The sequence below is a fragment of the Cydia strobilella genome, chromosome 26 (assembly GCF_947568885.1).
Source record: "Cydia strobilella chromosome 26, ilCydStro3.1, whole genome shotgun sequence".
In the NCBI taxonomy this organism is placed as follows: domain Eukaryota; kingdom Metazoa; phylum Arthropoda; class Insecta; order Lepidoptera; family Tortricidae; genus Cydia; species Cydia strobilella.
The window spans coordinates 3,036,646-3,054,138 of record NC_086066.1 but is presented as its reverse complement, the minus strand read 5'-3'; the positions used below and the strand labels follow the sequence as shown (position 1 = coordinate 3,054,138).

The 17,493-nt window shown below is 37.4% G+C and overlaps 1 protein-coding gene and 1 non-coding gene across 4 annotated transcripts in view; both read right to left on the bottom strand.

The window, feature by feature from the left end:
- LOC134753392 (segmentation protein cap'n'collar-like) overlaps positions 1-17,493 on the bottom strand; it is a 169,695-nt gene that overhangs the window by 63,494 nt on the left and 88,708 nt on the right. For all 3 annotated transcript variants that reach the window (XM_063689281.1, XM_063689279.1, XM_063689280.1), the window contains exons 6-7: positions 6,531-6,652; positions 4,590-4,676 (exon numbers count right to left, since the gene is read on the bottom strand). In XM_063689281.1, coding sequence (XP_063545351.1) covers positions 4,590-4,676; positions 6,531-6,652 — 209 coding nt within the window. The remainder of the gene's footprint in view (positions 1-4,589; positions 4,677-6,530; positions 6,653-17,493) is intronic.
- On the bottom strand, positions 10,400-10,471 carry Trnaa-ggc (transfer RNA alanine (anticodon GGC)). The gene has a single exon. It is a non-coding gene; the product is annotated as a tRNA-Ala (tRNA).

The window sequence follows — 17,493 nt, the reverse complement described above, 5'->3', positions numbered from 1 at the left end:
TTATTCATCTTTTTACAAGTAATGTTTTTGATGGGATTTTGTTTTCGCGATTTCGGCATTGGTCCCATAAATAAAAGATGTTCAGGCTGTGTATGGCTGGTGATTATTTCACTCTGTACCTATATGCTAATTAAATAATTTGTTGTTTCTAAACAGCGCACTCAAAATTTCTGTAAAAGCAGAACGATTTGGCCAAATAAAAAAACCGGACAAGTGCGAGTCGGACTCGCCCACCGAGGGTTCCGCACTTTTTAGTATTTGTTGTTATAGCGGCAACAGAAATACAGCATCTGTGAAAATTTCAACTGTCTAACTATCGCGGTTCATGAGATACAGCCTGGTGACAGACAGACGGGCAGTGAAGTCTTAGTAATGGGGTCCCGTTTTTACCCTTTGGGTACGGAGCCCTAAAGAATAAATATTCTTTATTTCATCGTGGACCCTACCACAATCCATAAAATCCATGAATGCTAATAATCTATATATATAGTTATAGTAACCATAACATTGAATTCCAATTCCAATACTCAAGCCAAAAGCCACGATCGCAAGACAGACGGACAGACAGCTCAAAGAGAGGCGTGGCCAGTGACTGACACCTCGCCTCGTCATGGGATACCTAGGGCTTGACTTGAATACTAAAAGCTATCGCATAATGACGATCTGGCCGCACAAAGCTTACGTACCGATAACTACAGGCTATGTTAAGCTGGCCTCTTAGGTATTATACACCGTGTTTTTTTTTTCCGTTAAATTCGCCACGTTGCTTGGTACATTAATAGAAGCTACCTGGTATATCGCTTTTTGTAAAATTCGAAAAAAAAAAATATTTTTCCTTTTTCATACAAAATAAATGAATATTGCATTGTAAAAGGTCCTTTAGAGTTACGTAAAAGTTAGTGTGACACATAATGAAAGAAAAGTAGGTAATGTCGAAATTGTCAAACTAACTCACCTCAGTAACCTTCTTGTAGTGAATAGCTATCAATGGAAAACTCTTTACTGACGAAACTTAAAAAATAAATAAAATTTGGAGGCAATGAAGAATCTTTTACACAGGCTCAGCAATTAAATTTATTTATTGAATATCTCAAAAACCGTAAGAGTTAAAACACTAGTTTCTTAGAGAAATTAACTTAATTTAACCTGAAGAATCTCCCCTTAAAATTAACGGAAATCAAAAATAACACGGTATACATAACATGTTACAGAGGAGTAAATGAAAGTGTGACAGGTTTAAATTATCGACGGAGGAATAAGATATTTGACTATGTATATAAAATAAATTATTTTACACCATGCATGAAATAAAGCACCAGAAGATTAATAGAGAAACGTAGACAGCAGTTATTGTTAGACCCAATTTCTATTTTAAAACCCGTGTAAAACTATAAAGAGTAGGTAATTTGATCGTGACGTCACATGCTAGTGTTTCATATAAATTCCATAGTAGCAAAATCTTTTTGACAGCTCGAAAAAAGAAACAGATTTGACTAGTAGTCAACTAGGGCACATTCTACAATAAGGTGTGGATGGCGCCTACGCCGCACAGCGTCGCGCGGCATTGTATTTATATCGGAGCATCGTCAATAATGGCGTAAGCGCCATCGACAATAGGGTCCCTTTTTATAGGAAATACCACAAATACCCTATTTTGATGATGAATCACAGATTCCCATGTATGACCCGAATGACCTAAGCTACTTTTTAACCGGCTTAAAAAAGAAGGCATCTTTATGATAAAAATCATTATAATTATAAATAAAGATAAAAAATCTAAATCTTTATTTACATGGAAATCATTTGCAATAGATATTTACGTAATTTTTAGGCTAAACAAGTATATTGAAGACGCAGCCACTCTCAAGAAATTAGCAAAGGCCAGGAAGCTGAATGCCATGCTGACCGCCGACGCCCATTAGATGGGCATGGCACCAAAAGAAGAAGAAGTATATTGATATCATATCAAACTCCAAACTATCAAACTACAATTCAAAAGTTTAACATCGACAATCCACAGATAACATAATCTATATCAGATCGTATTGATAGAAATATCGATTATAGTAATCGGACATCGATTAATGGTTGTCCACATGCCGTCGGACGGAGGCGATTGTCGAATCGATTCGGGTGTCGTGTCGATGACCTCTGATTCGTGTTAGTCATGGAGACTATATAAAGGAGCCAAATCTCTATGTATGAAAAGTGTCCATCAAAAAACAGTAATTAGGCGGCGCCACCATACACCGAAATACTACCAAAAACAACCTACGTAATTTGGTCGGGTTATTTGTTGCCTTATATGGTTCATGTTATACTCATGTCCTAGAGCCTAACTAGCGCCACCGGAGAGATTAGGAACTATTGTTTAAAGCTGAAAGCGGTCACTTTTGCAACAATTCTGCCATAAGAGATTGGCATCCTTTCTATACCATCCATAGTGTTAGTGTTTAAACTTTGGGAATGGTTAAGAATATTTTTTTGGGCCTCCTAGCTGACTTTAACTTTAGCTGAGTGTTTTGCTGGAGTCCTCTCGGCTAGGCAAGGTTGTAGCGAACGGACAAAACTCCCATTAGCTCGATTCTCTGTACACTTCCAGATCAGGCCCCGTAGACAACATGCCAATCGCTAAACGCTACGTAGCGAACGAAACGCAACTGTCACTGTCACACTAATATGGAAGAGTGATAGAGAGACACAAAGCGATTCGATAGCGAAGCGATAGCGATTGTCACCTTGGCTAGGCCGGCAGGTATGTTCGCGATAAACTCAAAAACTACTGAACGGATTTTCATACGGTTGTCACCTATTGTGTATAATTTGTTAACGTTTTGTGTAACCGGTGCGAAGCCGGGGCGGGTCGCTAGCATACTTATATACGAGTTAATTATTACTTAATTTAACTATGTAATCAGTGCTGACGATCACACAAGCTTAAAAGTTGAATCACAGCGCTTAAAAGTGTAAGAATAGAAGAATAGAATAGAATAGAATTTAATTTAACCAAGTAGGATTTTACAATCTCTTCAAGAAATGAACATTGTTAGTTTTGTTTTAAACACGGTAGCCATATTGATAAACAAACACACAATTTGTCTGATTCTTGTAATTGTCAATCGAATGATATATGATATACGCTGGTCTTTACCGCCATGGGTTTAAAAAAGAGGAGAGAGCGGGGCAGCTTTTTGTCAAAGGTAGGTAGACAATTCAAAGGTTTTAACTTTAATGTATAAGCTTAGAATAAATTTAAAAGTGGAAAAAAATACTGCCTTGGTTGAGACTTGAACTCACGGCCTCTGTGAATCTATACTCCAGCGCTTTTCCAACTGAGCAACCAAGAACTCTTCCATAGTCAGCAAGTCTTGAAAATTTCCAATATGACTTGGAACTTCGGTGGCCGTAAAAAGTGTAACGCTCTTACGATAGATATCGCGTTTTTTCGAGTTTCAGAAAACTTTTAATACCTTGCTAATAGTGTACAAATTTGGAGGACTTTTGCGTGTACTACATTAAATAATCGTCAAGATTATATTCTAGACTATTAACTATTCTTTTATATTGTAAAACAAGCCACCATCTCCAACATTGCGCCGCGCCGTCGTGTGTGGCATGCTCCCTGTGTCACCACCATCATTTATCTTATCCGAAACGTCCAGCCTTTTTTCTACCGCCGCTTGGCGTACGTGTCAAAGGTGTTTAAGGTTTTCGATGGTGAATGTATTAACAAGTGTTTGTGATATGGTTTTCTAAGACTGTTTCTGTGACTATTAACTAAAAATAGAATTAACAACTTTGTAAGCTTCTACGCGTAAGGTTTACGAGTTTACATCATCTTTAAATATACTTTAATGTATATTTACGAGTAAAATAATGAAACTACGAACGAAGTTAACTAAGATTTTAAAGGTACCAGGTTGCCAGCACGGCAGTATGTCAGAAACGTAACGCAATTAGAGACATGTTATATATTCTGAGATAAATACCTATTCGTATCGTCACAGCGAATTTATCTCTCTTTTAGTATGGCATTGGAGCACTCCAAAAGGCTTCGCCCGATTTCTACGTATCGACGTCGACGCGGAATCGGCAAAATCCGATAGAAAAAACCTATATGTCGGCGTAATAAGAGCGAAAAAGTCGTCATTCGGCTTGGCTCGCATTGGCCGATGCCTCTTTCGCTCTTAATATAGTGAGCAGGACAAAGGTTTTTTCTATCGGCTTTTTCTGATTCCGCGTCGACATATGTAGGGAGACCCTAACGGCCCGGCCACGACATCGCGCGGCGGCGGCAGCGGCGAGCGGCGGCCATAGGTGGGAACGAAAGGTCCGATCGCTGTGTCTCGCTCCAACCTATGGCCGCCGCTCGCCGCTGCAGCCGCCGGGCGATGTCGTGGCCGGGCCGTAAGAGAGACCCACTCTAGCGTCTTTTTAGCATCGGTGTCTAGTCAGCGTTATGGAAAAAGGTGTCACTGCACGCGTTTGCGCCAACGTTGCGTCGAGAAGCAGATAGAGACTAGGCGCTCGGGAGCCGGTGGCGCCCGACACTGGAACGCAAAATAAAAGGGTATTGTGTAGGAGCTGACCTGGTGCTGGTAGTGCGCGAGGTGATGCGGCACATGCCGCATCGCCGGGTGCAGCATGGCGCTGTCGCTGCTGCTGCCCTCTACCGCCTGCAACAAAACAGTTGCTCAGAACGATCTAATGCTGGCATGTCGCCTATAATGCCCGGAGTGGAGTGACTTCCACCGCCGTACATTTTGTGACTACTTTGAAAACAACTCGTATCTTGTTCTGTCAATCAAAAGAAAAATGTGGTCAATTGCGAACGCGACGCGGCGCGGCGTGGCGGGCCCACGGCGTTCGCGTTCGCAACGAGATCGCCCACGTAGGACACTTCTATAGGTTTCAAAGGATTGATTCACCCCGCGCCGCATCGCTTCGCTTCGCGTTCGCGTGTCGAGTAGCATTCTAGCAGTGCGAGATACGAGATTTTTTCAAAGTAATGACGATTTGTTTTAACCCTTTTATTTTATGCTTGTTCAATAAACACTTCAAAAATACGAAATTAATCCAAAAATGTGAAATCCGCAATTTTATGTAACATTTTTGTAAAGATATTCGAGTTTACAAACGTAAAAAAATAATTAAATAGGTATAAAATGTAAAATTTTATAAGATTTCTTATGATATAACGAGAAAACAATATGCTGGGAACTAGGAATATACCTATACGCATTTTTTACGGCGTAAATGACGAAAAACTAATTTTGAATTATTCCTTTGCATACATTTTGGCGCAGCCGTGTGTGATGTGACGTCACAGGGACTCGCAGTTTTTGTATGGATCGTTATTTTCACATTCTCGAAGTGTCTGCGGTACAATAGATAGCAGGATTATTAGAAATATTTGAATCATCACGGGAAGTACAGTCGCCATCAGATATCGGAGCGGCTAAGGTGCTCACAAATATCTGAACACGCCTCTATTGTCAAGGCGCTAGGTGCGTGTTCAAATATTTTTGAGCACCTCGGCCGCTCCGATATATCTGATGGCGACTGTACAGTACCGTTCAAAAGTTTAAGTTCACCCCTTGTTTTCGGTACAAATGAGTACTTGTGTGCGATATTTTTTTGCTGTTCGGATGTCGAAATTTGTTTCCAACTGATCCGTTATTGTTTCCAGAGATGTTTATGATTAGTCAGACACAATTTACGTACATTTCTAAACAACTCATTTCTTAAAATCTTATAGACATAACGGCAAGAGTCATATGGCCTCGCCACTTTAAACGTACAGTCCTAAGAGCTATGTCGGTTACCTTAGACTGAGAAACTGAAACACTTTCTTAGGCATATAATATGGATTCATGCGCACACACTTCGGACACGTCGGGTGTCTTTTCACTGCGCTTTCAAGCGCTGGTGGCCTAGCGGTAAGAGCGTGCGACTTGCAATCCGAAGGTCGCAGGTTCAAACCCTGGCTCGTACCAATGAGTTTTTCGGAACTTATGTACGAAATATCATTTGATATTTACCAGTCGCTTTTCGGTGAAGGAAAACATCGTGAGGAAACCGGACTAATCCCAACAAGGCCTAGTTTCCCCTCTGGGTTGGAAGGTCAGATGGCAGTCGCTTTCGTAAAAACTAGTGCCTACGCCAATTCTTAGGATTAGTTGCCAAGCGGACCCCAGGCTCCCATGAGCCGTGGCAAAATGCCGGGACAACGCGAGGAAGATGAGGGGTGTCTTTTCACCGACGCAATTCGATGTAATTTTAATTGTAGCCCTTCATGCCTATAAGATTTTAGGGAATGAGCTGTTTAGAAATGTACATAAATTGTGTCTGACTAATCAAAACGTCTCTGGAAACAATAACGGATCGGTAGGAAACAAACGACATCCAAACTGGAAAAAATTATAGCACAAAAGTACTCATTTCTACCGAAAACAAGGGGTGAATTTAAACTTTCGACAGGTACTGTAGAATCGAAAGACAAATCATACATGTAGGTAATTCCAGCATACCTGTGGCTGGTCATCCTTGGCCTCGTCTCCTAGTTCCACCAGCTGGAGCGCCTCCTCCAGCAGCTCCAGCGACTCCCCGCTGACCAGTTCACGAGGCAGTTCACCTTGTAGCAAGTATTCACCTGGGGAAGAAGAAAAACTATTAATGTCAAAGGGTTAATAACCGCAAACTGTCTTGTAGAAAAATTAGGGGCCAGTTAAGGCATAAAAGGGCCCACTGATTATCAGTCCGCCGGACGATATCGGCCTGTCAGTTGTTCGGAATTGTCAAAATTTTGTTGTTACTGGCTGTTTTGTTGTTATTTTGTTGTTTTGTTGTGGCTGGCTGGCGGGGTCGGGGGGCGGGGGGCTATCGGGCGGCAGGCCCCCTTAAAATGTTACAAAAAATGGATGTAACCTCCAACGATAGTTTGACAAATTTGATTGCGAAACTCTAGCAAAAGGATCCATCTCAATCCGCCTTAAAAGCCGAACAGACGCGCAAGACAAGGCATTATATCAGATGTGAATTTAATTACATGAAATTACCGTTTTTAGGGTTCCGTACCCAAAGGGTAAAAACGGGACCCTATTACTAAGACTTCGCTATCTGTCTGTCTGTCTGTCCGTCTGTCACCAGGCTGTATCTCAGGAACCGTGATAGCTAGACGGTTGAAATTTTCACAGATGATTTATTTCTGTTGCCGCTATAACAACAAATACTAAAAACAGAATAAAATTAATATTTAAGTGGGGCTTCCATAACGTAAAACGTGATATTTTTGCCGTTTTTTGCAATGGTACGGAACCCTTCGTGCGCGAGTCCGACTCGCACTTGGCCGGTTTTTGTTTATTTTCCCGTATTCAAATTGAAAAGCAGAGTGTAAGTAAAAATACCAGCCAAGTGCGAGTCGGACTCGCGCACTAAGAGTTCCGTACCATTACCCTAAAAACGGCAAAAAAAACCCGTTTGTTGTATGGGAGCCCCACTTAAATATTTATTTTATTCTGTTTTTAGTATTTGTTGTTATAGCGGCAACAGAAATACATCATCTGTGAAAATTTTAACTGTCGGACGGACAGAAGTCTTAGTAATAGCCGTTCCGTTTATACCCTTTGGGTACGGAACCCTAAAAATACGCATTTCATCGGGCTGAGTAAAGCGAAGCTCAGATAAAATTAGTTTTGTTGTAAGTACAACTAACTATTATTTTGTAACTGTCAACATCTTCAAAGTATAATTTTCTTCCATTCATACTCAAGAGCTTAAAACACAAGCCATTGTATGTCAATCAGCACCACGTTCAATCAAAAATGACCTCTCGCACTTAGATAATAAGATCTGTCGTTCTCACTCATCATTCCATACGTCGGCGGCCGACCGTAAAATCAGGCAGATAGTAAAGTTCCTGTGTAATGTTTTGACGGTAAGTCACATTAAACTAATAGATACATAAGGTAGGATAGGTTTAGGTTGCTTCAGGTGCCAGAAGGGCAAACTGTCCAGAAAAAGAAAAAAAAATCGGACGAGACATTTATTTCATGATCGGCCGCCGACACATACATTTCTATATCAATGAAATATCAACTTAAAGTCATTATAACAAGGTGTAAAACGCGTTAGAAATGTCCCTTGAATGCAAATGACAAAATTCCGGATGCATGTATTTTTTAATGTGATATTGAAATGTCAACTTAAAATAATAAAAGGTAAGGTCCATTATCAAATGACGTATTTTTTATAAGGGCTACTGTTCCTAATTAGTGTAGTGGTGGCTTAAAACCGTAAGTCTTTAAGTCTATTCTCTGGTAAAGGGATTATAGTGGACAATGGAGTTTTAGAAAAGGGTTTGAGGTTTTTGATTTATTGGGTTTCGTGAAGTTGTAAATTATGAATTTGTGTAGGTGCGTTATGAATTTATGGGGCTGTATTTTGTAAAACTTCCTAAATAACAGAATTTTGGCACAATACTAGAGTTAATTAATCGAGAAAATTAGACATGACCATATACGACAAAAAACAAAATGCATTGATGCTCTAGAATACGCATTAAGATCAAAATGGAAGTGGGCCGGCCACGTGGCAAGAATGGACTAAGATCGTCACGCTGTGGTCTAGGCCAAAAGGAACGAGAAGACAGGGCAAACCAAACGCTCGTTGGGCAGACGATTTACAACGTAAAGTAAAGAACTGGCAAGAAGTAGCTCAAGACAGAGCGAAATGGCATAGTTTGGAGGAGGCCTTTACCCGAGGGGTCCAAACCTATTAACCTACTTAGTTTTAAATACATATGTATAGATCCAATTAATGATGTTATGTTAAGTGATTAGTTTAAAATTAGAACTATATATTTATATTTTTTTCGTGTACCTATAGTTTGAGTTGTTTATGGAATAAATGGGCTTTTTATATATTTATTTTACTAGAGTTAGACCAAGAAAAGACTGCAGAGATTTTGACATCACACGCAGTGCCGGTGTTATTTATACGTCATAATGTTCATAGAAGTTTGACGTTTAAAATAACACCTGCACTGCGTGTTGTCAAAATTCTATGCAGACTTTTCTTGGTTTGACTTTATAATAATGGCAGCAATCAGCAAGTGAAACCTTACTCTTAAAATTAAAATCCGAGTTTTTTTGTTTTACCTACTTTGTCAAATCCCGATCCTGTCGAAATTAATCTCAATCTCGAAAGTTTGACAGTCGAAATCTCGAAACACAATCTAGCATCAGATTCTTCGCGCGAAATCTCGAATCGCCAATCTTGTTTCAAAATTGCATTCCCTATCCACAATATCATGTATTAAACAAAAACCGGCCAAGTGTGAATCGGACTCGCGCACCGAGGGTTCCGTACTTTTTAGTGGTTATAGAGGCAACAGAAATACATCATCTGTGAACATTTCAACAGCCTGGTGACAGACAGACGGACAGCGGAGTCTTAGTAATAGGGTCCCGTTTTTACCCTTTGGGTACGGAACCCTAAAAACTGTATGAGGAACAATGATTTAAATAAGCAGATAGATTAAGATCAAGATAACTGGAGCGATTTATATAGCACAGACGTCAGACGTATTATTTATACGTCATAATTTCATAGAAGTTTCACGTTTAAAATAACACTTCCACGTCTCTGCTATAAAAATCGCTGCAGAGTCATCTTATTTAGACTCTGTTTTAAAGATTAATAAATTTAAGAAACGATCTAACAATGATCGAAATTAAACTATCGTGAGACATATTTCAAAATATTTAGATCAGTACGGTTTCACTGACTATTAATTTTAGTCGCTTTTGGCGACGTTTCGGATTCGTCGGGAATCTAATAATGTACTGTAGGTATTTAGGTAGAGATGAGACAATAATAAAACGCTTTTCATACATTTCATTGTAAAAATTACTAAGATCTAAGCCAATTACTGACCCACATCCATTAACAATTACCCAAAACTATCAAAAAACGCCATAAACCTGTCAATAACTGTCACCTAAATAGCGGTTTAACAGTTAGTCAAAAAAACCGTCGCCAGTTGATTTTGTATCTTTTAATACAAAAGAAGGATTAGCATTGTCAATAGTGATGCCACTGAGGTAGGACTGTCAATGGAAAAAGTTGTGAAAGGGTTGATTATTGTACTCGTAGATTAAAGGCGGGTATATCGGTCATGCATTGACTTTTTCATTGTAGTGATAGAAAGGCGCGTATAAGCGCCCGTGTGGCTTATTTGCGTTATTACAATTCTGTCGGGCGGAACTTTATTAGTAAAAAACCCGGCCAATTGCGAGTCGAACTCGCGTTTCAGTTTATAAGATCGAAGATAATTAAAAACTATAAATTGTATATACAGATGTCAATCACAATGAAAAAATCAACGATGATCAAACTCTGGTCAACGTGGGACTCGAACCCACATCCTTGGATTGCCGGTCCAACGCGTTACCAATTGCGCCAGCTGACCATCCGTCAATCAAAGCGAATTTAATCATTGCAACTGTGACGACGTCACTAGCGACATCTGCATATTAAGGTTCACAAACTTGACCAAAAATAAAAATAATAATAATAATGTGGTACGTCCCACAATAAAAAAGGAAAAATATATTAACATATAATTGAAAACTCTTTAAAATAACCCGAAATAGGCCATAAGTGCCATAACCAATCATTTTAAAACACTGGAGGAAAAATTTACTAAGTAATTTGCATTCGTATGCTTATGCTAAGTATTTCCAAAACTGATAATTTATCTTTCCTTAACAATCCCTTCTAATATTATAAATGCGAAAGTAACTCTGTCTGTCTGTTACCTCTTCAAGCTTAAACCGCTGAACCGATTTAGACGAAATTTGCTATGGAGATAGTATTGACCCAAAGAAGGATAAAGCATAGTTTTTATAAATCATTATCATGATCATCATCCTAGACGAAGTCGCCGGAAAAAGCTAAGTAATAAAATATGGTTCATGTGGCGGTCTACTCTCTCTCTTAAATACTTATAAACAACATTGAAATAAAAGATCATGACTTTAAAATAAAACGGAAAACGGATTATATCGCGTATATTGAATTTATAATACATCCCGACGTTTCGAACCCTCATAGTTTCATAGTTTTATTCCATGAGTAGGTATAACTATCGCGGTAACCGAAGACAATATTATATCATGACTCTAGTTTTTCAGCAATTTCCTAACCCCATTCTAAACCTAAAAATAACTAAAATTGCATAACATCGTAGTAACCTTGGCCGTGACTGTCACGCGCGCGCCGAAAGTGATCCATGATCTATAGATCCGTGGATCACTGCGCCGTGACAATGTCGATTGTTCGGTTGCGTCAGCGGTTTTTGTGAGGTAAATAATTCACCGAACAGATATACCAATGGAAGTTTGAGCTTTGATAATGTATTGATTGCTATTAACCCTTAAATGCATGATTTAAAAAATTACTACTATTACTTGGCCTTTGGTTTAAAGGTGCGTTCAGAAACTTAAGCTTTTTTTCTGTTGAATCTGTAAGCTGTCCAATGCTTTGTATACATTTGGCAACAATATGCATTTAAGGGTTAACATATGCGGAAGCTCCTATCACTTCGTGCGAGAATCAACCGATGCTATTGATTGTAGTGTCCAACGGAGTGGAGAAGAGATATTAGGGTCCGTATATTAAAAACTTGTAGCTTGTAATACAAGTGGAAGTCCCTTTCTAACAAAAGCTGTCAAAAAGGGACTTCCGCTTGTATTACAAGCTACAAGCTTTTGATAGACGGGCCTCTGGTCAGGATTTCCCCTGACTTGTCAGGATTTTTGTCTTCCGTGACCACAGCTAGTGCAACCTAGTTGAAACGTCGGAAAAAAGGTAAAATAATGAAAGTTAATCGCCTTAGACCTGGTAATGACATTTATTAGGATTTTTGATTCTTTGTCACTGCGTTGTTGTTGCGGGGGACTTGGCGAGTGCCAGTGTTTTTTTGAAACAACTATTCACTAGAAGTTAGCAAAGAGTTCAGAGTTTGACAGAGCAAAGGGAAGGTAATGCTACACTGTATACGTTGGCAAGTTAACGGTGTTAGTAGCCCACGAAAGATTATGATTTTTGAAGAAATAACCGTCCAGGAAATGTCAGGTTTTATAGGGTGATGTCCGAACCTTTGTCATATTATTTTATATTTTAATTAATTTACTTACTTTTTATTAATCTTTGCTGACATAAATTATTTTTTAATATGTTCTTAATTTTATAATTTGAATTGTTTTGACTTTTAACTAATTTTACCATTAATTCTAGTCGATAAACATAATCTTAAAGTTGATATGAATTGAATTATGAATTGTGTTGAATTAAAGTTATAAAGCTCATCCGGTTTTTGTAAAAATGCATGGCGACTGTCAATTAATTCATTCAAAATTTCTCCATGCAATTTCGCAGCGCACTGTACCTCATTATTTTGCATGTTAGGTTGTATATAGTAGTAGTAGTATTAGTAATTACTTTATTGTACACAACACAGGTATAGGTATAGTATATAGGTATATAGTTGTAAGTCTTAACATTAATCTTATTTTTAGGGTTCCGTAGTCAAATGGCAAAAAACGGAACCCTTATGGATTCGTCATGTCTGTCTGTCTGTCCGTCCGTATGTCACAGCCACTTTTTTCCGAAACTATAAGAACTATACTGTTGAAACTTGGTAAGTAGATGTATTCTGTGAACCGCATTAAGATTTTCACACAAAAATAGAAACAAACAATAAATTTTGGGGGTTCCCCATACTTAGAACTGAAACTCAAAAATTTTTTTTTCATCAAACCCAAACGTGTGGGGTATCTATGGATAGGTCTTCAAAAATGATAATATTGAAGTTTCTAACATCATTTTTTTAGAGACACTTCCAAAGTGGTAAAATGTGCCCCCCCCCCCCCTGTAACTTCTAAAATAAGAGAATGATAAAGCTAAAAAAATATATGATGTACATTAACCTGCAAACTTCCTCCGAAAATTGGTTTGAACTAGATCTAATAAGTAGTCTTTTTTTAAATACGTCATAAATCGTAAACTGCAATTTACCTTTCATTCAATCAACTGAATAAAAAATAAAAAAAGTACGGAAACCTCGGTGCGCGAGTCCGACTCGCACTTGGCCGGTTTTTTTACTTTGTATGTTACAATAAATGATTATTTAATTTAATTTGTTTATATAGTAACGCTAGTTTTATGAGAGTTTGGAGTACTTTGGAGGCTTTGCATATGCATACATCTAAAAATTTCTTCATGAATCTCACAATGTTTTCCTTTACCGAAAGCGTATTAAGTAGTAGTGGTTTTTGTAAATTTTCCGGCTTACTTCAAAGAGTTCTCAGAAATTAAGAATAATTGAATAAAGATACGATCTAATATTTAATGTAGATAGAAAATGTTCCCACGCATATTAATTGTAAATTATAATCATAGAGTAACTTATACAAGAGCGGTACTGTCATAGTAAACTTTGTAACCCCAGTAAATTCACTACAATCTGTCGACACACTTTAAAACTAAAAATGAAGATTTATAAAAATACGATAAAATGTATTTAAATATGGATAAATGATGTTTTTTATTTGCATTAATTATTTTTATGATTTTGACCCATGTTCTTTCACTGATATGCGTTAATTTTTTTAAATAACAAACGAAACCGTCAACGCCATCTATACGACAGTTGGCCAAAACTAGTAGCGCCCTCTGAACGAGAATCAAATTGTCTTGATTTTCGAGGCACGTTTTTTCCTTAGACTGTATACATCTATTACGGAGTTATATCTATCTTTGATTATAATATAAAAAAAATCGTATCAAGTGGTAGTAGAAATCTAGTTCAAGCGACTATTGAATTAGTGTCTTAAATATCGTGGTTTAAATTTATTTTTAAAGTTTTCTTCGTAAAATTTAAAATCAATAAAAAGGATATAATAAGCTTTCCTTGAGTGTAATAGAGCAAAAATAATATTACATATATGCAAATAATTAAAAACTTATGTCAAGAAACGGGTTAACTTATAATTTCGTCAATTTAATTTAGTTCAGAACTTATTCAATAGGTTTTACAGTCGCCATCAGATATATCGGAGCGGCCAAGGCGCTCACAAATATCTGAACACGCCTCTATTGTCAAGACGTTAGAATGCGTGTTCAGATATTGTGAACACCTTGGCCGCTCCGATATATCTGATGGCGGCTGTACACGCAAGCCATGATTCAGATTAAGTATTTTTATTCGTATCTATTTAAATAAAACCTTAAATTGATCACAGATTCTTTTATCGGACGTGAATTACTCGAAAAAAGACGAGATTTACGATTCAAAACACTAAGTTTTTTAAGCGCAAAGTCTTTTAAATTTAGTTATTCTAATTTAGATTACTCAATTAATTAGATTAGAGAACTCAAGACTTAGGTTGTTATTTTTAAGGTTTTATTTCTTTAAACTATAGATATTATGTGGAAATTGTATAATCCTGTACATCGTAGTCAGCTTTATAACCACAGCCAATTTCAATGATTTAAACCAGTGGATATAAATGTAGGTATGTTATTTATACCTATTTTAGGTTCCAAAGTCATACATAAAACCTAATACACATCCGTTCTCCGTTCCGATTGGTCAGCCGTGAAGGACATCCAACATGGCGGACATTTTTTATACCTAAACAATTAAAATAGGTACCTATTTCGGTACCGGACGGAATTCGGTACGCTAAAATCGATTTCGTTTTTTTTGCGTGCCAATTGTTTAAAGGATACATCTGTCAGTTCATTTGTCGGGTATTTTGAGGTTTTTGTTAGTTAAGGATAATTTGGTAGTAATTAGCTAGTATCAGTATCAAAGTATGGTTGATAGGGCAGTGTAATGACCAGTCAAATCTGCTACTCTTTATGAAACTTCAAATCGGTTTGCTGTTAAGGAAGCTACTCGTAGTAAGAGAACGCATTCTGAGTCACTATGTATACTTTCAACTTTTTGTTGATTTTATGGCGGTTCCCTGAGCTAGAGCGAAAAATCTCCTTATATGATCATATTTTTCTAAGAGACGTTTATATTCGTAGACGTGAAAAAAATATATGTAGTTCTTGATTATATTATCTTTAATTTATAAGCTTCCGATACACGAATTATGACACTTCGCTCGATACAATTAATCCCCAAAGTAACCTTCAACTAGGATTTTTAATCCAACTTTACTCGGTTATTTACTATGTGACACTATAAACAGAAAAAGAAGAAAAAACAATCTTAACTTAAATAGTAATATTACCGCTTTCGAATTTCGATATTGTAAGGCAACGTTTTTAAAATAAATAAAAATCGACAAAATTCGATCAAAACTTACACTTGGCGCGCATGGTTTTTCCCGTTCTTTCTTGCGAAATGTGACAAAGATAGCGGCAAACCGACGGCCTTAAGAGCGAAAAACATGTTTAATCTTCTTTTACAGTGCATTATCTGCAAATTTGATTTCATAACCGCTGTGATACAATTTAGTTTATCTATAGGAAACCACCCTATTCAGAATAAGGAATGATTTTCTCTGTATTAAGATGATCTATACGATTTCCTATTTGGTTTTCCTAGTTTTGTTAGATTGCGACTCGGTTCAAGTAGTTATCTAATAGGAGATATGCTAAAAGAGATTGGTTGTAATTAACGTACTTTTAGGTAGAGTCGATAGAAAGTTTTAGGGTTCCGTACCCAAAGGGTAGAAACGCGACCCTATTACTAAGACTCCGCTGTCCGTCTGTCTGTCTGTCACCAGGCTGTATCTCATGAACCGTAATAGCTAGACGGTTGAAATTTTCAATTTTCAGTTGGGAGATTAAATGACAAATTGATTATTTCAATTTGTCATTTAATCTCCCAACTCTTAGACAACCAAAGACTGTTGTTTAAGTGTTGTTTTAGCCTAATTGTTATACCAAAGACTTACTTATATTAAGTTTTTGGTTGGATAAATGCTTATTCTTTAGGCAAAGCGTAGAAATCGCTAGAATTGTCAAATCTAAAACAATAGACAGACTTTCTTCTTTCCTGTCATATTAATAAATAGATACAACGATATGGCATGACCCCAAACGAAGACCAAATCAAACCATAGAGAAATCTTTACCTACACAATAAATAAATTATATACGGTCCAGCCATCAATATCAATCGAAACAATTGTCTCCAATCTTCTTTCATTAAAGCGCCGCCATCTTTAAATTGTTTAACCGTCCCACTCTGGCCACATTCCATTTTCAAATTGACCCGACGTATCCCCGTCCTCTTCCGTCCCACGGTTTTTGTTCAAAATTCGAATCATTTATAAATTGTTGTCTGAGTGAGTTTTTTTCGGGCTTTGTGGTTCGCCGACCATTTTTGTACTTCGAACGTCATTTGGAGACTGTTACAAACTTAAGCTTGCCGTTGAAAACGTCTCTGTCGTCGAGCGGTCACCTACAAATACTGTGAGATGAAATTCGTTAAATATTTGACCGTCGACATGTTTAAGTTTGTCATTGGACGCGAACATATCATTATGTACTATCTCCTGTTGCGATCTGTATGTCAGTGCGTTGATTTTCAATGACCGTGGACTTGAGATAACTTGGTGGATTGAGTTCGTATCTGATCCAGCGATATGCATTTTGGATATTGCATTTTGATTTGTTATTTTATTTTGTACCTTTATGCATTTAGTAAGGTGTAACTTGTAAGTATAAGGCTTCTGGTATCTATGGTTAAGTTGAAAAGGCTATAAGGACACATGAATGTAATTGCACTGTTCGCATTATGTTTTACCATAGAATTGGAAAAGGTGTAACGCGCCAAAAAATACACGGATAAAATACACTTTTTTTAAACGTCCTAAACGCAGACACATAATGAGTCCGCTGGTCCCTTGGGGTCTCCATAACCGCTTTTAGGGGAAGGGTCTCAAAAACCTAGCATCTGTTTCAAAGAAAAAGTTTTCTTTACATCACACAAGGGCCTTGGGCCACAAGGCACAAGCGGCTACCGTTCTGACGTCCTTAAATTATAAGTTTCATAAGTTTAGCTGTAATGCTCAATGGTGGCTAATATTAAATTAAACGTTTTCCATAGTTTCTGACTGAACCTAAGAGGATCTTTATAATACGAGAAATTAGTATTTTTAATTCCACACCACGTAATAAAAAAAACTACTTTTATAATTAATCATACCTAAACTTATAAACTTTGACAAACATATCGATTTACGAAAATTACGAACGCACCCAACTTATGAGACTTTTTTTAAACGTCAAAATGTTGCCAGAATGACTTGTAATTATATCATCGCTTCTGCATCTTTCGAGGTTTGATTTCAAAAGCAAAAATTTTCTGATATTTTTAAAAGCATTGGGAAACATAGTTTATAACACTGCCCCCTCCCCCAAAACCCCAAAGGTTATTTCAAAATCCTTTCTTAGTAAAGCTCTACA